At 35.3% G+C, this 27,665-nt stretch overlaps 1 protein-coding gene across 5 annotated transcripts in view; it reads right to left on the bottom strand.

Moving 5' to 3' along the window:
• Positions 1 to 7,555: 7,555 nt before the first annotated feature.
• Positions 7,556 to 27,665, bottom strand: part of LOC118190485 (liver carboxylesterase-like) — a 118,020-nt gene continuing 97,910 nt past the window's right edge. For all 5 annotated transcript variants that reach the window (XM_085823662.1, XM_085823664.1, XM_085823665.1 and 2 more), the window contains exons 9-10: positions 26,388 to 26,523; positions 7,556 to 8,504 (exon numbers count right to left, since the gene is read on the bottom strand). In XM_085823662.1, the coding sequence (XP_085679788.1) occupies positions 8,135 to 8,504; positions 26,388 to 26,523 (506 nt within the window). In that variant the 3' untranslated portion in view covers positions 7,556 to 8,134. The remainder of the gene's footprint in view (positions 8,505 to 26,387; positions 26,524 to 27,665) is intronic.

Raw genomic sequence — 27,665 nt, 5'->3', positions numbered from 1 at the left:
ACAGTTAGAATCAAGAAACTGTTGCACGGTTTACAGTTGGGTGATATAAGGCCTTCTCAGTTGCTGTCTAAAACGTCAGTTTTAGCCGCCGGTAACTTAACGGATAACATTCTTTAAAACATTACGGATAAATAGACTCCCATCTAACATGCAAGTCATTTTAGCGGCCAGTAGAGAGCCACTTAAAAATCTTTCCGAAATCTCTGATAAAATTCACGAGTTGGCCATTCCATCGCAAATAGGCTCACCAGCGGCCGAGCGGTAACGTCGCTGAACACTGGTAGTTCGGTCCGAGGTTCGAATCCCGCGAACGGGCTGGCTGCATGGGCGTTTTCGTGGTTTTCCCCATGTGTAACGTGTATACGAGCCAGTTTCCCTTAGAAAGTCCTCCACGAAGGCATCCCTCCCTTAAGGCAGATAGCCCTCGAGTGCTTTGCCGTAATCTAATAAAACCAAACCAAACCATCGCAAATACACGCAGTGCAGGATCCTGGTCCAGGTATTGGGGCGTTACAGGCTCAACTTGATGATTTGTCCAAACAGGTTGCTCAGTTAGTAGGCATCCAAGCTGAACCTTTTCAACGCAACCGCTCCACATCACGTAGTCGAAATACACGTGGTAGCCCACTGAGGAAACGTTATGAAAGCCCTCCTCCGGGTATTTGTTTTTACCACCACAAATTTGGAAACAAGGCAAACAAATGCCGCCCACCGTGTCGTTATAACGACCATGGAAACGAAAAGGGCCGTCGCTCGAAGTCGTGAATGATAGTGGCCGGAATTTGGACGCCTTTTCGTCTTCGATAAGAATTCGGGCTTGGGGTTTCTTATAGACACCGGGGCTGATGTTTCTGTCGTTCCACCACATTTTCACGAAAAAAAGCACCTTACCAAGTTACAACTTTATGTAGTAAATGGAACTGCTATTCGAACTTTTGGTGAACGCCTGATATCTGTGGATTTAGGATTGCGCCGCAACTTCCAATGGCCATTCATTATTGCTACTGTTTCAAGTTCTATTATTGGCGCTGACTTTTCACAAAAATTTTCTTTGCTTGTCGATCTTAAGAATCGCCGTTTGGTAGATTCCACAACCAACTTAACGTATCCTGGAGTAATTCGCAATAGTCAAGATTTGAGCATTAAACTGATTTCAGGTAACTCCCTATGGCATCAACTTCACAGAGGATTCCCTACAATCACGCGCCCAGTTATGGGTATTCTGAACCCAAGCACGATGTACTACATTATATTGAAACTACCGGACCTCCAATTGCCTCTAAACCAAGACGCTTACCTCCGGACAAGATCAAAGCCGCCAAAGAGGAATTTCAATATATGATGGAACAGGAAATTTGCCGTCCTTCAAAAAGTTCATGGGCCAGTCCGCTCCATCTAGTTCTGAAACGAAATGGTAACTGGCGCCCGTGTGGCGATTATCGCCGGATAAATGCAGCTACAATTCCTGATCGTTACCCACTCCCGCACATTCAAAACTGTATACAAGTTTTAGAGGGAAAAGCTATTTTTACAACCCTTGATCTTGAGCGAGCGTATCACCAAATGCCCGTTAACCTAGTTGATATTCCAAAAACTGCGGTTATTACGCCTTTTGGACTATTTGAGTTTCCGGTCATGACTTCCGGCTTATGCAATGCTGCTCAAACGTTCCAACGATTCATGAATCAGGTGTTAATCGGCCTTGACTTTTGTGTACCTTATTTTGATGACGTCTTAATCGCCTCCTCTTCAGAGTAAGAATACCTATCCCATTTGAGAACAGTTTTTGAACATTTTCAAAGGTACGGTGTCAGTCTTAATTCTTCCAAATGCGTTTTTGGCCAACCAATAGTATCCTCTCTTGGTCATGAAATTTCCGCTGATGGCGTTCTACCCCCTCCAGATAAAATCACCGCTATCCGCGATATGCCCGAACCATCTACAGTGAAGGACTTAAGAAGATTTCTTGCTATGCTCAATTTTTATCGACGTTTCTTACCTCATGCAGCGACCATACAAGCACCTCTAAATTTGTTTTTGGTTGGAAGCAAGAAAAAAGATAAACGTGTTATAACCTGGACCACAGAATCTCACGAAGCGTTCCAAAAATGCAAAAATGATTTAATTTCGGCAACAAATTTGCAGTATCCTTCAGTAACTAAACCATTATCACTCTACGTTGACGCATCAACAACAGGTGTACGAGCAGTTTTACAACAGAAAGATCAAGAATTATGGAGGCCACTTTCATATTTTTCTAAAAATCTCATACCAGCACAAACTAGATACAGCACTTACGATCGTGAATTATTAGGAATTTATGAAGCTGTCAAATATTTTCGACACATCCTAGAGGGACCCGTTTTCATGATCTTCACAAATCACAAACCCTTAACCTATGCCTTTCAATAGCGTTCGGATAAAGCTTCTCATCGTCAAATGAGACACCTAGACTTCATAGGGCAATTTTCAACAGATATCCGTTATATTGAGGATTCGCAGAATATTGTTGCAGACACCTTGTCTCTTATTGATGAACTAGCCGTTCCTTCGCAAATAAACTTTGCCGCCCTTGCGGATTAACAACACCGAGATTCAGAACTACAAACCCTCTTGAAAAGCAAATCTTCCACCAATCTCACATTGCGGCCTATGCAGCTGTCACCTGGAAAATCACTTTATTGTGATGTTCAGGATTCAAGATTTCGACCTTATGTTTTCTCCGGGTTTCGCCATGTCATTTTTAGTTTCGCCATCATCTGTCACATCCTGGCATCAAGGCTTTGAGGAAACTGATACAGCAACGTTTCGTATGACCTAGCATGCAAAAGGACATAGCCAACTGGACACGTTCGTGCTTGGAGTGCCAAATATATAAAATTGTCAGAAACACCACCAGCCAACTTAAAAATTTTAATTTGCCCTCATCTCGCTTCAATCACTTGCACCTCGACTTGGTCGGGCCATTACCGCCTTCTAATAGATATTCCTATATTCTTACTTGCATTGATTGATTTACTCGCTGGCCCGAAGCCGTTCCTTTGGTAGATATTTCAGCTGATACGGTTGCAAAGGCATTTTACACCGTTTGGATTTCTCGATTTGGAGTTCTGGAGCAGATTTCTACTGACCAGGGGCGTCAGTTCGAGTCCCAACTCTTCACGTGACTATTTAAGTATTTGGGCACTTACAAAGTGAGAACCAGCCCCTACCATCCAAGCTCCAATGGAATTGTTGAGAGATTTCATCGCTTGTTAAAACAATCAATTCGATGCCACACTGCATTACAGTGAACTGATGTGTTACCTACTGTACTTCTAGGTCTTCGATCAGCGTTATCTGAATGCCTCTTCTGCCGAACTGGTATATAGTACTAATCTCCGTTTGTCTGGGGATTTTGTACATTCAGTCAATCTACCTGCAAAGTAGATCCTGTTACATTCGTGCATCAGCTTAGAAACTGTATGTCAAAATTGCGACCAGTTTCTGCCAGCGCTAATTGCAAACAAACTGTGTTCGAGCATAAAAGAACCTAGAAACTCATCTCATGTTTTTCTCAGATGTGATGCTTTAAACCTTCTCTCGTACCACAGTATTCCGGGCCCCATCAAGTGCTAGCTCGAAACGAAAAAACATTTAAAATTTTGGTCAACGAAAAAGAAGTCGTCGTTAGTATAGAGTCTTAAGCCGCCATTTATCTGGACACCAGAAGCCACTGGAGCTAATGCGTCTTCACCATCGCAAATTCTGTCTCAAGATCCACATATATCTCCAACGAACTTCAGCGCAAGCTGTTCCAAGCCTTGGACAGAAACCACGACTTCCGACTTATGCTACGATAAGAACACGCTCGGGTCGTCGAGTTCGCATCAACCCAAAGTATTTGTAAGGTATCGTTAGCACTGGAGGAAGAGTACTGTGGCAACTTGCTTCCTACAACTCAACGCTGCCAGTCTGGTAACCCATAGCAACCAAAAACAAAATAATTTTTATTCTATTTTATTGTTATTATTATTAACAATCTGTCTCAATTATTGTACTACCATAATAAAAATAGCATTACTACGGTAGAACGTAAGCCCCTACGGTAGAAGAAGAAGTAGTTAATACTCGCTATATCTTTGAAGAATAGATACAGCAGAAGAAGGTTTAAATAACCTTTTTATTTGAACTAAAATAAACAGGTGCATGCACTACGTGCTCACAAGTCACCAGCACTTGTGACTGCTTAAATTTAACAGAAAGTAAAAATGTAACGAATCACAATAAATTTAAATGGCTAATGACTGGCTCCTCAGCTTATCTAAACTGCTAAATCGGCTGCATACAGCAAATCAGAGCTTGGAATATCAGTATAAACTGATGGGTGTCTAACATCGACTAGAGAGCTAAATTCAAACCCGCACCATAAACTCGGAACTAACTCCACTACTCTCTCGAACTCTTGAAACGCAGCGTAAATACTACATCCGAAACATGTTTAGATTTGCATACTACGTTATAAAAAATTTACATTCAGGCAGGAAACTGAAATCAGCAGAGAAAGGAAAATAAAAACTAAAAATAATTGGTTAGAATAAAATAATGTCTTTACAAGTCTTTCACCAGAGCAAGGGTACTCGGAAGCTCGAACTTGAAATTTGTTTTATTGCCTATTTTATATTTTGTGAAAATTTAACAAATTTTTAATTAAAAAACTCAGCAATTTCAAAGTGAGCAGTGGCAACACAGTACGGAATAAAATATTTTCATCTCCAGTATAAGAGATTGCCTATTGGAAACCCTAAAGATATGCTGTTTTTAAATATTTTTACTCCAACGTTGCCTTAGTCCAAATGCTTTCAAAACGTGTATGTGTTTGTAAATGAAAAAAAATCTAATGTGTATACCAAATGACTTCTATGTACGGAATATTAAATTATACTAATTTTTTTTGGCATTTCATTTAAACTTATTGGATTGAATTAAATCTACTTCGTCGATAGCGCATAAACCACAATAGAATAAATGCACTCTTTAAAATTCACTATATTCGTTTATTATAGCGACACTCTGGCGCTAGGTTCACTTAACCTCGTTATATTTCGTTTATATTATAACTATGTCTATGTCTATGTCTTATCACTTAGTAAGAGGCAATCGACCATTAATGGCCTTTACCAATATATGATACTTGACTTTTAAATGCTTGAAGAATCGAGTAAGTTGTATCCAATAATATGGAAGTACTTGTACACATTCTGTGCTAGAACTCAGAGATTACTAGCGACGGAGTCTCCTGTGCCGTCGTCCGTAGAATAAGTAAAATTTGAACAAATGAGGTGCTCGTGTCGCGCCATCTATTAGTAGTGAACAAAAGCATTTTAGTTGACTGGAGCTCTGGGTGCACCATCTCTTGCAGGATGTATTGTAAGGCATTTTTAAAATTTCATAAAAATTATTCTTTTGATAAGCAATAATTGGCAAGTAAAATGATGAAAAACACAATTTGCAATACATTGAAACGTTTCACAAGAGTAAAAACTATTTACACACAAAGTCTACCTGCTTTGGCAGGAACAAAGGCAATAGCGCTTTGTAATTTGATAAGTAATTCTGTAAGTAAAGAAAATGAAGTAAAATCTTGGCTAACTAAGAAGAAAACGAAAATATATACATTACCACCGACTATTATGATGAATAGTACGGGGCCTCTTGTGGCGTTGTTCAATTGTTAAATCATAATTTCCTAGTTTTTTGATGATATTTTTAGGATGACTGTCACATTTCATAAAAAAGTTATGTGAAGCTTTTAGAATTTCAGAATCCGTGGGTTTAATTTTTAAATCATTGTGAAGAGTGATGTTTCGTACGAACCAAGGCGCATTTGTAATTATTCGGATGGCCTTGTTTTGAATTCTTTGTATTTTTTCGCGATGAGTGGAGTCCTTTATTCTGTCCTTACGTACAGATGTCACGCAAAACCATCGTTAAATTGCATTCGATAGCGGTCAAAATGGATATTTTCGTTGAAATATGCTGCCTGAAACATTTCGCGATTACAATACTTCCTTTTTACTTCGTTACAAGGAAGTAAAAGCCGTCTCTTTGGGCGTAATTTAAAATATGAAAGTTTGTGGTATTCTTCATCACTTTTATTCTACTTAACTAAGATTTAAGGGACCTAGTGAACTTATTAAGCGAATAATCGGTCATGTGCAAAAACAGAAACGTAAACTCGAGAAGGGTTAATTTCCCTTTATTTGCTCAACATAAAGATTTACAGTTGGCCCCTTTCTCAGGGCGTACAACGAAAAGTCCACTTGAGCCTAAATTCAGAAGTTAAGAAAGAACCAACTAATGTCTAATTAAAGAGATTCAGCCGAAGCTAACATAATTCCAAACTAGTTGACTCGTAATATTTAAATTATCCAGCGAAGCTATCAAAAGGCAGGTAATACGATCGAGCTTAGTAACAGTTAGAGAGACGTAGCCTAAAGGCAAACGCACGCTATTCAGGAATCCTAACTTTCTTTCTCAAAGTCAGTGAGAACTTAAATATTTTCTACTTCTTATCTGCTTTAACGAGATTCTAAAAACTCATTCTGTTAAGGAATTGTAAGGTGAAGTTAGAAGAGATAGGAAAAGCGAACTAAATTAAAATAACCCTTATAAAATTAGAATATACCTTACAAGCATTCCGATTTTTTTCTTTCTCTTCTTTTCTTTTCTTTTTTTTTTTTTTTTTGTAGCCTTTTCAAACTTTTTTTGTTAACATCAGACTTACAAATAATTTACATAATTCGCCCCAAGTCTATTAGGACACTGATTCCATTTTATGCTACCAAAGAATTTAAAACTTTATAGCGGTTAGGAAATATAGTTCAATGTATGCTTGCCTAGCATCTATACTTCCACGAAGTATTTCAGCACTACCACCTGACCGCAAATCCTACATGTTAATAACTTAACCACACTAGAGCTCAACGAACACCTAAAACTTAAATTTATCGTACTGTGGTAAGATTTGAAATTTTCTTTAAACTTTAGGGTTGGTTGGAAAGCCTAATTTTAAACTATATCCATTCACAAGTCCAGCTTTAACTTACAATATCTTAACATTTGTGAACTTCAACTTAAGTTTCTCATGTACACATCATCAAGTCAACTCATATAAATGTCCAAGAAATTGCTTTTGCATTTGAGACATAGTTAACAGGAAATTTTTATACTTACAACAGCAATCAAATGATACTAGGAATCGAAATTTGATTCATCTATTGATGCAGTGGTATAAATATATTGCTATGATTTTGTCAAAAGTTTAATTATACAATTCGTGCCGTTATTAAAAGTTAATACAAGAATTTTACTGAAATTGTTCATTAGAATCATGAATGTTTTTGATCCAAGCATATGAGATTTAGAATTTGGATATTTGAACAGTTAACATTTTAAATTGCTTCGTGGACATCTCGTTGCTAACCACTGATATATACAATTCTTAAATTTTTACGTATAGCCGTTATGTACTCTTGCGTTGGTTTTGCGTCTTTAAATAAACTACAGACAAAACTTCTTTATACTTTTTATTTCAAACATTAAGAATAAATTGATAGTTGTAAAAACAAATATTTAAAGCTTGATACATGAAAAACTACAGTGCTTATGTAAAAACTACAGTGCTTATCAAATGTGCTGTCGCAGAGCAACGAAGTTCGTCTCTATACTACAGCGAAGCATGAACATATTGATGCCAAATAAATTTCTTCTTAACGTTATACTAGATTTTTGTAGGAAACGCTTATCAACAAAATATAATAATTTATAGAATGGACATTATGCAGTCTTTTGACTGAGCTGAAAATAAATGTGAGCAAAATGTGTTTATTATTTTCACAAGTAAAGAAGATTTATAAATACGAGTATAATGATATGTGGAAACATGATCATATGAGGTACTTCAGCTTCGCAAATTGTTGTGATCCATGAAAACTGTCATTTCGCAATTAAAGTATATCATGAAAGATTAATTAGGAAATCAGTTTCCTTCGAAATGAGTAATGCCATCAAATATTCTGTGTGGAATTGATTTTAGTTCTTATTTGGCCAAACTAATAGTAGAAAATGCATGTCTTTTCATTTCTTCCAGCTGTCAGATTGGTATAGGAAGATTTCTTATTGCAGTAAAATGCGTGAAATTTTTGCAGAGGCACAGATGGATCAACAAACCTAGGCAAATAATAGCGAGTAGCCATCCGACGAAGGAAAGGAGTATAATGACTTCGACGCTGCATTCTGCTTGAGGTGTAGCTACTTTACTGAGATTAGACGTAATAGTGATTGGATACTCGGTAAAGAGTGGTACAAAGTGGTTCCAGAATGTCATCCTCTCTGATTCATATGAGCGAGCTACAAATGGTTGTAAGCCCAAGGTTGCGAAAAAATCTTCTTCTTCTGTATATGGTCTCCACGTAAAATTCTTGAATGCAGAAATGGAAGAGTCTCTTCTAGGAGTGGGATTTCTGGAAGTAAAATCAGAAAATTAGTCTGTTGCAAACTAAAGCTCAAAACAGAATTTTTGGTAAAAGGATTATACATATTGTTCTTGTTCTTACATTTCAAGAAGCATTTTAAAACATCTACGCGCTATAGAGTAAATTTTTTTCTCGAATGAATGAATGATCATTCTCAGATTTCGAAGAAAACCATAAAAACTTCTAGGAATATTTTATAAGCCATTTACTTGCGCGTGCGTAAGTTAAATGTATTATTCCCACATATAATAATGACAATACTCTAAACAGATGGAGCATGCGGTAGTCTCCCAGACATATATTTTGATTCCAAAACAGTTTGTGGCGTTGGCTGTACAGTAGAATTTTTGTATTAAATTCATTTGTACAATAATTGAAATGTTTTTTCTTCTCTTGGCTTGATGTTAAAAATCTTTAAGTAAGGAATATGTGCTAGGACTGCTCTCACTTTTTCAAATATTTTTTAAGGTGCTTACATATGCAGTCCTGCTAAAGAAAATAAACAACAAAGGCAAAACACGGAATAAAACAAAAACTGTTTAATGAATATGTGTGAAACTGATCCAAGAGGTTGGTGTGGTATTACTAGACCATGTAGCAAACAACAACAACAAACAAACAAACAAAAAGACGCAGCTCCCCCGGTAGGGTACGAACTGCGCGAAATTTCATCCAAGATTCTCCGCTTCCTCTTATCTAACAGACGAACTGCGCGACTTTTTCCTGTCCCCTCTCTCTAAGAACTTGAATTCCAAGAAGATTGGGTGCTACAAAAAATCATTTATCGCCATTAATGGGGCATTTTATTAAGAATGCAAGCCTCTATTTTCGTTTATCAATATTGTAAAAAATTGATCATACAAAACAAATATTAAAGTTTGGCGTGTGCTAAAGTAAAAATGAATGTCTTTTATACTCATTTTAAAGTTTTACCGCTTGTGCATAGGATTTATTGAATACTATGTGATCTTCATTTGTAGTGGTGGCTTTCGTGGCTGGATTCTGTTTGCGAAAGGCTTCGATATCTCTCCAGTTGCTAGCGTGTTTCCCGAAACAGTTACAACACCTCGGTTCAGAATCGCGAGGCTTAGGGCAATGTCCACTTTCATGATCGCCTGAGCATTTGCAGCACCTTGGTGGATGATTACAAGCCGCCTCTGTATGATGAAAACGTTGGCACCGATAACACCGAGTCGGCCCACGACGACCTCGGTAGCGTTCGATTTTAATATGCACATACATTAGGAAATTTAATTTAAAAATTTCCCCGTCCGGGCATTTTTCGGGAGTGTGACGAGAAAAAGTGGCATTTTTTCTTTTTCTGTGCTATGTCTTCGCATTAATTGTTCCACCTTTAGGACTGTTAAAGATTTTTAAATTAACTTATCCTGTATTAGTGTTGGTTCGACATCTATTGGCAAGTTCCTAATTACAACTTTTAGATTTTTCTCATCTGGGATGAAAAGCAGCGAGTACAACGGTCGTATTTATACCTTTCGGCAGTAAAGTGAACAAGAAAGTAGAGCCATCTGTCAGCAAAACTAATAGCGAAATCGAAAAATTATGTTAATAGAATTTTAAAGCGTTAGGAAGGACTGGGTTCGACGAGTGGCGATGGTTTACGCCACAGTACTTGAAACCTGTTAGAAGGTTCATCAAATGAGAAGCCGAAGACTTTTAGTAAACTATAAAATTAACTTCATTTAATATTCAAAGGTAAAATACGAAATTAAATACATGACTATAAGCCGATGTCAAATGTTGACCACGAATAAGCAGGAACAGTGAAGTACAAATGCAAGTGAGTTTCTCGTACTTGAATACCACATCCGCATGTTTATGTAGCCAATATAGGCTTTTATAAGCTATACTTAACTAACCCTAAGGCAATCAGAATGGAAACATGCAAATAAATCCCAAACAGGGAAATCGGAGGAGATCGGACTAACATCCAATCAACAGATAAACTCATTCAGCCACCCCTAAGAGACAAGTTAACAATACAATGAATAAATAAGTGCAAATAAAGAAATGTAAATTATGTTTACATATAATAAATGTTAGTTACAATACAGAGCTATAACTATAAGCTTGTAAAACTGACAAATACAATAAATACAGTAACGTGAGAATACAAAGCTAAGCTAGGTTACGAAGTTGTGATCCTTCATCCTATTTGCTGTGAACGGTCTGATGTTAGCATCCTCTGGCATGCAAATATAATTAATTGCAGCATTAAAGTCACCCTTGCTGCAGTTCAGTCCCTTATTAAAGAATTTTCTCTTCAGTCTATGTAGATACTTATCTATATACTCAATCTGCAGATCACCTTGGAGCAGCTTATTTCTTATGTAATAATGTGCGCCAGTAATTGTGAGCAAAATTTAGAGTAACTTGCAATTTATTAATGTTTGTGTTCGAAGCGGTCGTCCAGACCGAGGAAGCATAACACACAATTGGTCTAAGTATAGAAATGTAAATCTGGCTTTTCCTACGTAAATTTATTTAAGAGATTCGTCCCAACAGTGCTTGCAGTTGGTGTGTATTACCTCTCGTAAGTAATGTAGTTGATATGAGTGCTCCAAGTTAGTCTTTGATTAATATAAACACCCACATAGCTTTGTCTACCATGGGTACCCTTTGTCCAAATACATAAAGAGGCTCACCGTAATATTTGGTCTTTTCCTCCGAATAATAAGAAGCAGAGATTTTGTAACTTAATTTAAATTTTTCATTTACAGCATCACTCCTCTATATCCAAAATAATATCTTGCAAGGTGCTGATAGCTAAATTAATCTTACCGCTACGGCGGTATCATCCACTTAGGAAAGGAATAAAGTATTTCTATTAAGTTTTTCTTGCCGGAAGTGCGCAGCAAAGAACAGGTAGAGTACGGATCCTAGGCATGAACCTTGATGTACTGCAGCCGAGATAGTATTATACATAGAATATCTTTGCCTAAAGCTGACTGTAAAATATCTATTATTGATGTACAAATTCAGCAACAAAATCAGCTCCCTAGGAAAGTTCATTCTGATCAATTTCAAAATGAGTCCCTCATGACAGAAGTGGTCAAACGCTTTGGCCACGTGCACCATGAGGAGAGCAGTACAACATTTGTGGTGCAACGCGGAGCCAACAAACTGCACTAGTTTGATAAGTTGTTTTGAAGCTCACTTTTAAAGCCATGGTCCTCATCTGGGAGTAACTGCATGAACAAATGAAAACCTTTTGAAAATGGTTCTCTAGAATATTTTACCTAAATTGTAACGTAAACTTATGGGCCTATAATTTTCTGCTTTTATGATTTCTTTGGCTTTGGTAAACGGAAGATTTCTGCGCATTTTCAGCTCTCTGAGAAGTGACACTGAGTGATACAAGCATTGAAAATGCTAGTTAATCTTGTGGTGCCACTGCGGGGAAGATTCTTGATTGGTAACCTATCTATGCCAGCGACTTCTTCGGGCTTTAGCTTTGCTACAATGCTTAAAACTTTTCTAGGTGTGGTAAGATTACTTCCATTAAATGCCGTGAAACACTCAGCCATTCTTTGACTTCACTTTTGCCATATTCAAAATTGGAATTTTAAGATGTATAATTTGGAACTAATTGCCTTTCCAAGTGAGACGAATATATAGGAATAGGAGGTGGTGCCATTAGTCACAGTTAGCCTCTCACTATGAAGAGTGCGCTTTACCATTTCATTTTGTAGTATTGTGCCAAAACGCATCGTTGTCTAATTCTAGCTCAGCAATTTCATCGTTCCATGTCTACCGCTTAACTCCTGGATTTCCAGTTTAATGTGCTTACATATTCTATTCAATTCAGTTTTCATAACAGGGTTCCAGGTGATATTATATCTTCTACAAAGCCTTTACTTTCCGCAGTGAATGCTTTAATATATCTAGGAAACTTTGTAGTCTTATTGGTCTTCTGGATGAATTTTCTGGCCTCACAACAGGAGTCGTTAAGACTTCAGTAAGCGCTTAAACTTTTGTTTTGATATCTGAAGGAGCTGACGTCTGTTCGACAATAGGGAATTTCTTTTCACTGTGTCATGAAACATTCTCCAGTCCATTAACTTCTTAAATTGAGAATTGTTTATACTAGAGACCCTCCAATGTAGCCACAACAGATATGTGATCAGAGGTTAATTCATCATATACCTCTAAAACCATGTTAATTCCAGCATTAGACAGAATGATATACAAGATATCCGGGATATGACTTGCAATATGTGGTCTGTACATAGGCGAGATAGGAGCAAAAATTCCAAATTGGGTGATTCTCTCAGTATTTTGCTATTATAGCTAGTGCTCCGGCAACCCGTGCCTACGTACTGCCTAGCCTACGTACTCCAGTCTGAGTATGTTTGCAGTTAAAATCGCCTCCTACAATAATACACGAGGAGACGGGAATGACATTTTCAAGCAGTTCTTCAGTGAGTGTATTATGCTGCTGTGAAGAGAGTGTCCCCATTTTAGGCAGATGTATGCAAACTACCATAATTTCGTAACCATTGTCCCTGTCGAGAGATATTAAATATCGGAAAATTTAACAATCTACCTATATTAGCACACCTCCTCCTCTGTGATGCAAGCGATCACTTCGTATGATCTACAATTTTTAATACTTAATTTGTTTTACAGGGTGGTATTATTAAGACACAATAACACGCCGAAAAAATACTACTTCAGAAGTCAAACAAAAATCAGCGTTAATTTACAAAATTTTCACAGGACTAGTTTTGATAGATTTACCGAACCACCATCCTCAGCTAAAAACCGCAAATGAACAAGATAGGAAATAATGATTAGACAAGATAAGAAAGCCTGGACAAAAATAAGCAAGTGTCGCCATCTATTGGTGAAACCAGAACTAAAGCATCATTTCTTTAAAGGCCGAAGGCAAAGTTGGATTGGAATTAGGATCATTAACTAAAACAGAAAGATTTTTATGAATGTGAAATGCCTCTAGAAAATCCAGTTCTCCAATGAAAGATGTTTTTTGAATAATTTTGGCAGCAGAAAAATTAAAAGTGTGATTTTCGGACCGAAGTTTCCTTTTTTCTAACATATGCCTCATGTTCCTTGACGCGAAATTTTAGGGCTCTCTTAGTTTGGCCAATGTAAATTAAACCACACTGCCAAGGAATCCTATAAATACCCATGGAATTCATATCCGGACTGGGGTCCTTGAGTATGGAACTCAGAATTTTATGGATGGGAGAATAAACAACCCGAAAGTTAAATTTCTGCAAAATATGTGCAACTTTTTAGCTAATTGATGGAAAGAAGGGAATGACAACAGAATTTTTATAATCTCCTAAAACAAGAGAGTGCCTTTTAGTGTGTTGAGATGAGAATTTTTTAACAGCTTGATTAATAATGCTGGGTGAAAAGCCCCTGTCAATAGCTATTGCTTTTAAATAATTTAGTTCTTCATCAAGGGCTAGTTTGGAGGAGCAAACTTGAAGAGCACGGAAAACATAGGCATAAAATGAAGCTAACTTTTGTTTAGTCGGATGACATGATTTAAAGTGTGGTGGAAGGCAAACCGATGAAGGTTTACGGTAAACCGTAGTACTGAAGTTGGATGTGTTACATGTGACCAGAATGTCGAGAAACGGAAGAGAACTGCAAGTCTCAAGTTCAAAAGAGAACTGAATAGCAGGATCAATAGAACTCATTGCTGAAAGAACTTTTTTTAAATCATCTTTATTACCTTCAAACAGGGTAAAAGTATCGTGTACGTAGCGGAACCATGCCGGGAAGTTTAAAGTTTCAAACAATTTTGATTCGTAATAATGCATGTAGATATCAGCCAGGATGGGACTGAGGGGGCTTCCCATGGCTAATCCCTCAGTTTGCTTGTAATATTTATTTTGGAAAACAAAATGTGTTTGTTTCAAACAGAGTTGAGTGAGAGAAATTAGCTCATCAATTTCGATGCAAGAGAAACGAAATTCGCGAAGTCTGGTTTCTAGACATCTTAATGCACCCTCCACCGGGACATTGGTGAATAATTATTTTACATCAAAAGAAACCATGAGTAAATTATAGTTGAGTATTATACCATGAGTAAAAATAGGAGAAATGTTTTTAACCTTTTTTACAAACTCTATTGAATTTTTTATGGTGTAAATGTTATTGTCTAATAGAATTGAAAATCTAGAAACTAAATATTTAGCTAATGGATACAAGGCAGTAACTAAATTTGATACAATAGGGCGGAAAGGAATACCAATTTTATGAATTTTGGGAAGAGCGTATAATCTGGCACAATTCACAACAGATGGGATAAGCGAATGTTTTAAGTTGTTTGAAATGATTTGCGAAGCTTTGATCGCAGTTTATATTTTTGGCGAGTCCGAAGGTGAAGAACCTTTAGGGATCGGATTATATGGTCCTTCGTTGAAGAGTTTAGTGACACCATCGATGTAAGTGTTCTTATCTATGACGACTACCTGGCCACCTTTTGTCGGCCTTTGAAATGATAATATCCGGGTTATAATGAATTTCGCGCATTGTAGCTCTTTCTATCGCAGTTAGATTTGGTTTCAAAGATTTATTATTGAATTTCACATTATGAGCGATAAGATGCCTAATCATTTCTTTCTGTGAATCTGAAACTTTACTGAACTTTAAAGCTTTTTTGATAGGAGCCAAAATCTTTGGAATCGAGGTTCACAGGTTTGTAAGAAGTTAAAATTATATTTTAGAATTCTCTCTTGTTCTTCTGAAAGACTAACATTAGAAATATTAACTATTGGCTTGATGTTTACAATGGGAAGATTTTTTGAACTACTTGAACTGGAAGACTGTAAAAGAAGTTTTTCGAATTTAACTGCAAGGCTATTTTTATGACGGTTAACTGCATTCTCCGTTCTAGACAAAGACTTTTGTTCAAGGGCAGTCAATTTTGGATATGATTTAGCGAGTTCCAGATGAAGCTTATAGAGTTCATGTTCGATTTTGGACAATTGTTGACGTGTATCCCTTATGATGGACCGAAATAAGGTATATTTGCAATTTAACAGAATTCTTGAAATGCGACTCTAAGGTTTTTGATCAGATTTGAGTTGAATAAAATTGGGGAACAGTAAAAAGTCAAGATGATTCAGAAATTTTTGCCGTTTCAGGCGTAATTTAGTGAAACGATTAACGGATGAAGGCATGATAAACAATGCAGAAAATCAAACTAAATTATCTAAGCAATAATAAAGCACACACAAAACAGCAGAAAAATCGCTCACTGAAATGAACAGAAAACAAAACGTTTGTAACCAAAATGCATGAAATCAGACAAGCAAAGCACAATATCCAAATATACAAAACATAAACAGAACTTGAAGATTGCAAAAAAGTACATACCGAAACCCATGCAATCACAATATGGCGGCCACACCAGGTGGAAAAAAGAAAGCAAAAAATAAGCCACTTTGGCGCTACTATAACTAAGACACAATAACACGCCGAATAAATACTAATTCAAAATCCAAACAACAAAAATCAGACTTAATTTACAAAATTTTCACAGGACTACTTTCGATGGTTTTACCGAGCCTCATCCTCAGCTGCAAAACCGCAAATGAACAAGATAGGAAATAATGATTAGATAAGATAAGAAAGCCTGGACAAAAATAAGCAAGTTGCGCCATCTGTTGGTGAAACCAGAACTAAAAGATAATTTCTTTAAAGGCCGAAGGCAAATTTGGATTGGAATTAGGATCGTTAACTAGAACAGAAAGATTTTTATGAATGTGAAATGCCTCTAGAAAATCCAGTTCTCCAATGGAAGATGTTTTTTGAATAATTTTGGCAGCAGAAAAATTTAAAGTGTGGTTTTCGGACCAACAATGTTGAGCAACAGAAGACTTCTGTGTTTCCTTTTTTCTAACATGCCTCATGTTCCTTGACGCGAAATTTTAAGGCTCTCTTAGTTTGGCCAATGTAAATTAAACCACACTGGCAAGGAATCCTATAAATACCCCAGGAATTCATATCCGGAATGGGGTCCTTGAGTATGGAACTCGGAATTTTATTGATGGGAGAATAAACAACCCGAAAGTTAAATTTCTGCAAAATATGTGCAACTTTATAGCTAATTGATGGAAAGAAGGGAATGACAGGGGCATTTCACCCAACATTATTAATCAAGCTGTTAAAAAATTCTCATCTCAACACACTAAAAGGCACTCTCTTGTTTTAGGAGATTATAAAAATTCTGTTGTCATTCCCTTCTTTCCATCAATTAGCTATAAAGTTGCACATATTTTGAAGAAATTTAACTTTCGGGTTGTTTATTCTCCCATCAATAAAATTCCGAGGTCCATACTCAAGGACCCCATTCCGGATATGAATTCCATGGGTATTTATAGGATTCCTTGCTAGTGTGGTTTAATTTACATTGGCCAAACTAAGAGAGCCTTAAAATTTCGCGTCAAGGAACATGAGGCATATGTTAGGAAAAAGGAAACAGTGAAGTCTTCTGTTGCTCAATATTGTTGGTTCGAAAATCACACTTTCAACTTTTCTGCTGCCAAAATTATTCAAAAAACATCTTCCATTGGAGAACTGGATTTTCTAGAGGCATTTAACATTTACAAAATTCTTTCTGTTCTAGTTAACGATCCTAATTCCAATCCAACTTTGCCTTCGGCCTTTAAAGAAATTATGTTTTAGTTCTGGTTTCACCAACAGATGGCGCCACTTGCTTATTCTTGTTCAGGCTTTCTTATCTTGTCTAATCATTATTTCCTATCTTGTTCATTTGCGGTTTTGCAGCTGAGGATGAGGCTCGGTAAAACCATCGAAAGTAGTCCTGTGAAAATTTTGTAAATTAAGTCTGATTTTTGTTGTTTGAATTTCGAATTAGTATTTTTTCGGCGTGTTATTGTGTCTTAATTATAGAAGCCCCAAAGAGGCTTATTTTTTGCTTTCTTTTTTCCACCTGGTGTGGCCGCCATATTGTGGTTGCATGGGTTTCGGTAAGTATTTTTTTGCAATTTTCAAGTTCTGTTTATGTTTTGTATATTTGGATATAGTGCTTTGCTTGTCTGATTTCATGCCTTTTTGTTACAAACATTTTGTTTTGTATTCATTTCAGTGAGGTATTTTTCTCCTGTTTTGTGTGTGCTTTATTATTGCTTAGTTAATTTAGTTTGATTCTCTGCATTGTTTATCATGCCTTCATCCGTTAATCCTTTCACTAAATTACGCCTGAAACGGCAAAAATTTCTGAAACATCTTGACTTTTTACTTAAATGTAAATGTAAAAAATTGATCCCCAATTTTATTCAACTCAAATCTGATCAAAAACCTTAGAGTCGCATTTCAAGAATTCTGTTAAATTGCAAATATGCCTTATTTCGGTCCATCATAAGGGATACACGTCAACAATTGTCCAAAATCGAACATGAACTCTATAAGCTTCATCTGGAACTCGCTAAATCATATCCAAAATTGACTGCCCTTGAACAAAAGTCTTTGTCTAGAACGGAGAATGCAGTTAACCGTCATAAAAACAGCCTTGCAGTTAAATTCGAAAAACTTCTTTTACAGTCTTCCAGTTCAAGTAGTTCAAAAAATCTTCCCATTGTAAACATCAAGCCAATAGTTAATATTTTTAATGTTAGTCTTTCAGAAGAACAAGAGAGAATTCTAAAATATAATTTTAACTTCTTACAAACCTGTGAATTTCCAAAGATTTTGGCTTCCAAAGATTTTGGCTTTATTCTTCTCCAGGGTTTCTTATCTTGTCTAATCATTATTTCCTATCTTGTTCATTTGCAGTTTTGCATTTGAGGATGGTGGTTCGGTAAAACCATCGAAACTAGTCGTGTGAAAATTTTGTAAATTAAAGCTGATTTTTGTTGTTTGACTTCTTAATTAGGGTGGTATCAGTTTCCGAGATAGATAGATGACAATGTTATTATTATTAATAAAATCTTTCAGCTCATCAAGCTTATGTCTATGGTTGTTAGCATTCTGTACTAACATCTTAACTGGTATACAACTACTGGAATCACTATCTATGATTGGGTTGTGACAGCACGTTCGACCTGCTAGTGGTTGTTCTAGTAGTTAAGTTTAGTTGTAATATTCCAGATGATTTGATAGCGTCAATAAGATTCTTAAAGTTTCGAAGACTCTTTTAGCTTCATCTACTTCGTTAGTATTTTGCTCGCTCAATGCATAAGTTTTTTGGTGATAATTCTGTCTATGCCGTTCTTTATAGTGCTTGTGTATTAGTGTGGGAAATTAGGACAACCTATGCAGCTGCTCGTGTGTTACATTTGGTAGTTAATACACTCAGAAGTTTCTTCTCTTGGTTTAAGGCAGTCCCTAGAAAAGTGATTTCCGCCACATTTTGTGCATATCGGGTCATGCATGCATCTGCCTGAGCACAGTGAAATACCTGACACTGAAAGTATCGTACTGGCCCTTTCCTGACCTCATAGGCGTCAAGTTTCACGTTTCACTTGAGAGCAAATCAGTTAGATTTTGTATTCCCCTTGCTTTGTCAGTTCTGCTCAAAATAACTACAAAGAAGGGCAAACTGAATTTTCCCCCATTTCTGCGCCTTGCTAATTGTGTTACTTTCTTAATTGGCAAGCCACGTTCAATAAGCTCCTTAGAACTATCAGTGATTAAAGTGTCTCTCGCTGAAATGTTCTAGTCTTTATACTCGTACTACAACGAGTGCGCATGAGTACAGCGCAGCAAACATGGATACTCCATGTAAATGTTAAAGTACTGGAATGCAAATATTCCGCCATAGACTTAAGTCATTAAACAAGATATATCTTTGTGAAAGTGAACAGCTTCAAGAAAACCTAGCTCACCAATTGAAAAATTGTTAAAAATAATTTATGCAGTACAAAAGTCAAAATTATGGTTACATTTCCAACTATGATTGACACAATCCGCCACTTAATTACTCAAAACGTGAATTTTAATAGCAAATCAAAGGTATCAAATCATAATCGAAAGAAAAGGGAGGCCTTATTGGAAATTCATTCAAATAATAACATCATAGCTTATAAAGCTGATAACGTTGGACAGATCTTTGTTATGGGCAAGCGCACAGACGTTGATGGAGTCTGGAAATTGCTAAATGAAGGCCCACAATGCTCGATCACTAAAGATCCTTCAACTTTCAATCTTGCGAAAAAAAAATAGTTCTTCAATCTTCTCATATACTCCCAGTTCAATTAAAAAAGTCACTTATTCCACCTATTGCTAACTGTGCTAAGGGCTGTTAGTAATGTGAAAGTACCGGTTCAGCGCCAGGAGGCGCAATGCGCAGGAAGCCTGAAGGCGGAGCGCGGAGCAAGACCGCACGCGGAGGCACAGCAGATAAGAAGAAATGTTTCAGGATTCTTCATTTAGGGATAAGATGAATTCACACTTTGGTAAGAGATTATCTTGGATTGATTTTTCGGAGGTTTTTGTTAATCGAGGTTTAGCCTTTGTATTTTTTCTTCGTTTCTTCTAATATGGTTATTTCCTAGATACCCTTAACGATAATTATTTTCAAATCTAATAATTGATTCAGAAGGTCTTAATTTTAGATGCTATTTTCAACTTGTTTCGTACATTTCGAACCTTCGTAATTCCCAAAATACTTTGAATTTTAACTAGTTTGCTATATTTCCACACTATGTACATGAATTTTACTTAATTTATAGCTACTTTCATACGTTTTAACCTTCGTAGTTTCAAACAGGCTCTTAAGTTTAGCTTAATTCCTATATTTTCTGACTAAATATATGAACCCTATTTAAGCTTACATGTAATTTTTAAATTGTTTCATACATTTGAAAACCTTCATAATTAGTACTCTGATTTTAAACTTGTTCATTATATTTTCCTACCATATACCTAACTTTTATTAAATTTTAGATGTAAATTTTAACTTCTTGCAATTTTTTAGCGTTTTTAGTTTCCAACATACTCTGCATTTTAACTAATTTGGTATATTTTCACACTATGTACATGACTTTCATTTAATTTTTAACCACTTTCAAACGTTTAACCTTCGTAATTTCAAATATATTCTTAATTTTAGATTAATTCATCTATTTTCTGACCATATATATGAGCTTTGTTTAATTTTAGATATAATTTCTAACTTGTTTCGCTCATTTTGAGCCTTCCTAATTTCGAAAATACTATAATTTCGAATTTGTTTCATACATTTTAACCTTCGCAATTTTCATCGTACTCTAAGTTTTACTTTATTTTCACATTATTTGCATAAATTGCATTAAATTTTAGATGTAATTTTTCAACATTTTTTTTGCCTTTTGTTTCATTTGTACCATTAATTTTAACGTATTTATCATATTTTCTGTTTATAAAACATATTTATTTTACTATTTTACATAGTTTTATAAATTACTTCATATAATTTTACATGTTTAAACCTCTTAAACATACATAGAACCGAGATTTTTTCAATTAAGCATTTTATTTTATAATCTTTAACTACTATTCATATTCAATTCGTCGAATAACCCTTACTTAGTCTATATTTTATAGCACTATTTTAATTTGACAATTCTACAATTTATCATTCTGTAGTATTATTACCATAACTGATTCTACTATTTTACTTGATTTTGCATTGGCATTTTAAAGTTATTATTTCCTGCATATTCAGATATTTTCATATAATTTTTAAAAAACCTTCGTATCTGAAGGCATGCTTTTAAACTCTTTGATGTTACCAATGTTTAGTTTAGAACCTCCATTTCAAACTAGCTTGATAGATTCCAGATTTTTTGAATGAAGTGCGAAATTTCATCTGTAATTTTAGGACATATTCACTATTTCATGTCCTCATCCAGAAGTCTTTCCCAAAATTTTTAAAATATTATACCTTTTAGTTCAATATAGTTTACCAATTGCTAGCACTCATGCCGATATTTTTTTAATTTTAGGTGCCTTGAAATATACTGTTTTCTTACTACAGTTTCATTCTCTAGCTAATTATGAATATTTCTACCTTCATAGGAAAATCTTGAGAAAAACATGTTTAATTATTTGTATCACATACCTAATGAAATAACTAAACTCTAACGCTTTTAGGATTAGTCTCTCACCATGGAAAACCTACTAAATACTATTAAATTCGTATATATATCACATAAAATTAATTCCACGTTTTATGAAAGACTTTAAAAGCATGCGTTCAGATACGAAGGTTTTTAAAAATTATATGAAAATATCTGAATATGCAGGAAATAATAACTTAAAAATGCCAATGCAAAATCAAGTAAAATAGTAGAATCAGTTATGGTAATAATACTACAGAATGATAAATTGTAGAATTGTCAAATTAAAATAGTACTATAAAATATAGACTAAGTAAGGGTTATTCGACGAATTGAATATGAATAGTAGTTAAAGATTATAAAATAAAATGCTTAAAAAGTCTCGCTTCTATGTATGTTTAAGAAGTTTAAACATGTAAAATTATGTGAAATAATTTGCAAAATTATGTAAAATGGTAAAAAAAATATGTGTTGTAAACAGAAAATATGATAAATATGTTAAAATTAATGGTACAAATGAACCAAAAGGCAAAAAATGTTGGAAAATACATCGAAAATTTAATGCAATTTATGCAAATAATGTAAAAATAAAGTAAAACTTAGAGTATGATGAAAATTGCGAAGGTTAAAATTTATGAAACAAATTCGAAATTATAGTATTTTCGAAATTAGGAAGGCTCAAAATGAGCGAAACAAGTTAGAAATTATATCTAAAATTAAACAAAGCTCATATACATGGTCAGAAAATAGAGGAATTAAGCTAAAATTAAGAATACATTTGAAATTACCAAGGTTAAACGTCTGAAAGTGGTTAAAAATTAGATGAAAGCAATGTACATAGTGTGAAAATATACCAAATTAGTTATGTGTGTGTGTGTGTATTTAATTATGGCAAAGCACACTAGGGCTATCTGCCTAAGGGGACGGATGCCTTTCATGGAGGACTTTCTAAGGGAAACTGGCTCGTATACACGTTACACATGGGGAAAACCACGTAAACGCCCATGCAGCCAGCCCGTTCGCGGGATTCGAACCTCGGACCGAACTACCAGTGTTCAGCGACTTTACCGCTCGGTCGCTGGTGGGCCAAATTAGTTAAAATGCAGAGTATGTTGGAAACTAAAAACGCTAAAAAATGGGAAGAAGTTAAAATTTACATCTAAAATTTAATAAAAGTTAGGTATATGGTTGGAAAATATAATGAACAAGTTTAAAATCAGAGTACTTTAAAAATTATGAAGGTTTAAAATGTGTGAAACAAGTTAAAAATTACATCTAAGCTTAAATAACGTTCATATATTTGGTCAGAAAATATAGGAATTAAGCTAAACTTAAGAGCCCGTTTGAAATTACGAAGGTTATAACGTATGAAAGTAGCTATAAATTAAGTAAAATTCATGTACATTGTGTCAAAATATAGCAAACTAGTTAAAATTCTAAGTATGTTGGGAACTATAAACGTCAAAAAATAGAAAGAAGTTAAAATTTCTATCTAAAATTAAGTAAAAGTCAGGTATATGATCCGAAAATGTAATAAACAAGTTCAAAATTTGAACATTTTAAAAATTACGAAGTTTTGAAATGTACAAAACTAGTTGAAAATAGCATCTAAAATTAAGACCTTCTGAATCAATTATTAGATTTGAAAATAATTATTGTTTAGGGTATCTAGGAAACAACCATATCACACGTAGTAAAATAGTTGGAATACGAAGAAAAAATACAAAGGCTAAACATCGATTAACAAAAACCTGCGAAAAATCAATCAAAGATAATCTCTTATCAATGTGTGACGTCATCTTATCCTAAATGAAGAATACTGAAACATTCTTTCTTATCTGTGCCTCCGTGTTCGGCCTTGCTCAGTGCTCCGCCTGCAGGCTTGTTGCGCATTGCGCCTCCTGGCGCTGAACCGTTACTTTCACACTACTGCTATTATAAGGTATTTCTCCCGCCTTCTTACCATGCCTTCGTAGTGAACACACTCGGTCAGCACACTCGGCGCGTACTGGAAAAGTCCGAGGTTAGAGTCCAAGCGAGGGATTGCTCATTTTTCATGTGCCCCGCATTGAAATAACCTAATGTCTCTACACTATACTCTCGCCATAGTCTACAAAATTAGAATTCCGTTTCGACCTGCAGTTTTCAACTTTGGAACGGCATCATATCATATGGCCAAATATGTAGTTTCCAACTTTTGTCTTACTTTCTAACAATATTCGCAGCGTAGAACATTCTTTTGAACTTAAAAATTTTTCTTCCTTGCGCTGCATTAATTTATCTGTTGATGTTAAATCACTGTTTACTAATGTTTCAGTCAAAGGCGCGCTAAAGCGTCTTAAAACTATTCTTTGAGAATTCCATTTCACACATACTGAAATTAAAGAGTTAATACCTCTTACTAAAATTTCTTTGAATCAAACACACTTTGCTTTCCAAAATAAATATTATCGCCAAATTGAAGGATTAGCTATGGGTAATTCCTTCTTCTATACTTGCTGATATTTGCATGCACTATTTTGAAGTCAAATTATTTGAGAAACTCTATTTCCGTCTATGTATTCGCTATGTAGACGACACGTTCGCCCTTTTTGATGGTAATAAAGAAGATTTATCCCAGATTTTATCTATTATAAATTTGATTGATCCAGCCATCCAATTTACTTATGAAACTGAATCTGACAATACTGCTCCCTTCCTAGATATTGCTACGAAATGTACAGGCGCGGTGGGATGGCTTCCCCACAAAGCAATTTTATGGTTGCCATAAAATGCCAAAATAATGCAGGATTGCCATATTTGGCGAGAAATCGCCCATTTGGCGACATTTAGCGAAAAATTGGCGATATGCCATGGACGGATGGAGAACCTTCTGGAACGAATTCTTACCGGTTTAGCCCAGAATGTTCTCGAACACAAGCCGAAAGCTATATAAACCCTGCTGGTCCGCAGTTAGTTAGCGAGTGCTTCGCCTAGCGAGCTGATAGAGAGTGTGTGCCTCGTCTAGCGAGCTGATAGTCAGTCATTAAGCGAGTGTCTCGAAGTCTAGCGCCGAGTTGGTCGTCGAGTGCATCGATACAGCCTTTTAGTGTATCGCGAGTTAGTGCATCGCCGAGTTTTGTCTTAAACTGTGCTGAGTCGAAAGCTATACTCTTTGTGTATCTTCGAGTGCATTGCGAGTTGTAGCGTGGAGAGTCTAGAGAGTACGTGGAGTTCCGAGAACGACTGAGCAGAGCCAGGAGCTGTACTCTGGTGCTTTGCAGTGAAGCTGTCTCTACCGTGATAGTTTGATAACCTGAAAGCTGTGTCGCTTATCGTGTCAGTGTGTTTATAACAGTTCGACGACTATAAACGAGATTTTGGAGTTTTCCTGATTAAGTACTGGCCAATAAAGTGTGTTTCGATACTTCATTAAGTGTCGTCGTTATTCACTCCAAATCCAAACGAACCCCGTACGAACGTGAAGGAAGAAAATAACGTAACAACTGGTGTCAGGAAAGAAAAACAAAACAATATTCTCATAATTCGCAACGAATCTGATTTCAGCAATACTGTTTACCGTAAATACTTTTCTGTTTGTTTACCGCTCCATGCTAGGTCAGGTAACCTGGATAAGCAAAAACTGGCTTCTTTTCTACTATTATGTATTTCGCGCTCTCAAATTTTGTTCCTCAGAATCTCTGCTTGCTAATGAATTCAATTACTTAAGACAAGTTGCCACTGGTGAGGGTTTTCTCACCAGCGGCAACCTAACTTAAGTAACCGCTGATGAGAAGAAGTACTCACTACTGTAACCACTGTACTCACCACTTATGAGGAGAAAATCCTCATCAGTAGCAACTTACCTTAAATCATCATCCCTCATAATGACTATATTACTCATTGATAAAGCCTTTAAAAAGTTTTCAGCTTACAATCAAAGAAGACATTCCACTATTAAAAATAAAATTAATAACCTAGTCGTGCATCTATTTCATCCTTCTGTCAGCTACAAAATTGCACGGATTCTCTAGAAGCTCAGCTATTAATTGATTTTCTCGCCTATAAATAAAATCCATGATTCAATTCTTAATAATTCCATTTCTGACTTTAATTCTTGGGGAATTTTTGGGATATCGTGGCAGTGGGGTTTGAGATATACTGTGCAAACTAAAAGAGCGTTAAAGTTTCATATAAAGGAACACTAGTCGTACGTCCGAAAAAGCAAAATTAACATGTCTTCGATAGCTAATCATAGTTGGAAAGTGAATCATAATTTTAACTTTGTGTCTGCAAAAAATATTCAAAAAGCTTCTTCAATTGGTGAACTGAGTATTTTGAAGCTTTTTACATTCTCAAACATTTATCTTGCTTAGGTAATGTCTTAAGTACAATCCAGTCCTTCCTAACACTTTTAAAATTTTGTAAATTTAATTTTTCAATTTCGTTACTATTTTTACTGACAGATGACTATACCTCCTTGCTTTTTTACTGGCGTAGAGTGTAAATATAACCACTGCGTAAACTGTTTTACAGTCTTGCGGATTTCTTTGTTCCTGGTAAAGAAAACCTGCCCTCGAAATCTATTAAGTTATTAACTAATTCTACGCCAAACACTAGGTTATTGCTTTTATAATTTCATTTATATTTCGTCAGAGTTACTTTGTTTTCAAAAGTAAATTAATGAGTTTTAATAATGTAATTTTATTTGTAAAACTCAATTAATAAGTTTTAATCATGTAAACGCAAATTAATGAATTTTAATGATGTAATAAATTTTAAAATTTTACATGGAATATATATCATTCAAACTTCAATCAGCAACACTCACCCGCTTTTTGCAAAATTTGTCCACAGCTGAATTAAGATGTCCGATACTTCTTTATCTTGGGGAAGTCTTAGAGCATTGTCTAAGTCCATATGTGGAAAACCAAAAATGTAATACAGTTCACTTTCGTGATATGAACCTATGGAAATTAATGCATATTAGTGCAGTTCTTACAGACAGTGCTTCAGAATGTGACATTTTTCATAAAAAGTATTGCCGAAAATAAAAGAAAAACAGAGTTGTTAGACCTCTTTTTCAAAGAATAGTTAATGAAGTAAACAAACGAAAAAAAACAAAAAAAAAAAAAAAAAAGAAACACTGCTAAAGTCTATTATTATCATTCAGAAGCTTTCGTTTTTAGAGAAACAGTAAACACAACTTTATGCATGTTAAAACATACCGGGCAACACATACCCTACATTCAATATTTTAGAGAAAATTTTTATAAGGCAACTTTAATCGATATGTGAAAAATGTTATTTACTTTCGAAGAATCAAAAGACACAAATTTTCCTCAGCCATCTTGCCATTCCTGGAAGTACTAGAAAATGCCACTTCTGGTATTTGTCATATGCTGGCCGTCGCGCTCTTCGTAAGAAAAATCAGATGTGACAAGAAAAGTGTGATAGAACTGTAATAAAGTAAGTGTTCACATCACAACATAAGGCTATTTTTAATTGAAATGGTTGTCAGTGTTATGAACATTAAAAGCTATTCTCGTCCCTGTCCCAACACAATCTGGACTATCCTGGATTAGCGTATATGCGTATATTGTCATTACACGCATTTCTCCCATGGAGACTATGATAACGTCTTTTAACGATCAAAATCAATTACTGCACATTTCATTACGCGACATGATCTTTCGAGGACTCTTCGAACATAAAGTTATTTTCAAAGATTAGACGATTTCATAGCCATTATTAATTATTCCCTAAATCTGTTAAGTCAGTTTTAAATCATCAAAAGTTATTTCTAATATATCTTCATATTTGATTTTAGTATTTAAGTCAACGTTTACTATTCCAGTAGAAACACTGAAGCTTGATAACTAGACATAAACACAAAAGCAAATTTTCAGGCTTTTAGAGAAACAGTAAAACAGTAAAATTAGGTTGTAAAATGCAAAATAGTTGAAAAAACCTATTTTAAACGTGGTTTTTTATATTTTATTTAAAAATAATTTGTAATTTCGATTCATAAAAGAACTCTAAAAGAAGTACTGATTGCTTCATTATAAACTGACAGCACATATTAAAAGTTGTACTTAATTTTTATCTT

Source organism: Stegodyphus dumicola, chromosome 9 (genome assembly GCF_044657685.1).
Source record: "Stegodyphus dumicola isolate Sdum_Otavi_A_Nest chromosome 9, ASM4465768v1".
NCBI lineage: Eukaryota > Metazoa > Arthropoda > Arachnida > Araneae > Eresidae > Stegodyphus > Stegodyphus dumicola.
Note: the sequence above shows the minus strand (reverse complement) of the source record. Positions and strands in the feature narration are given on the sequence as shown.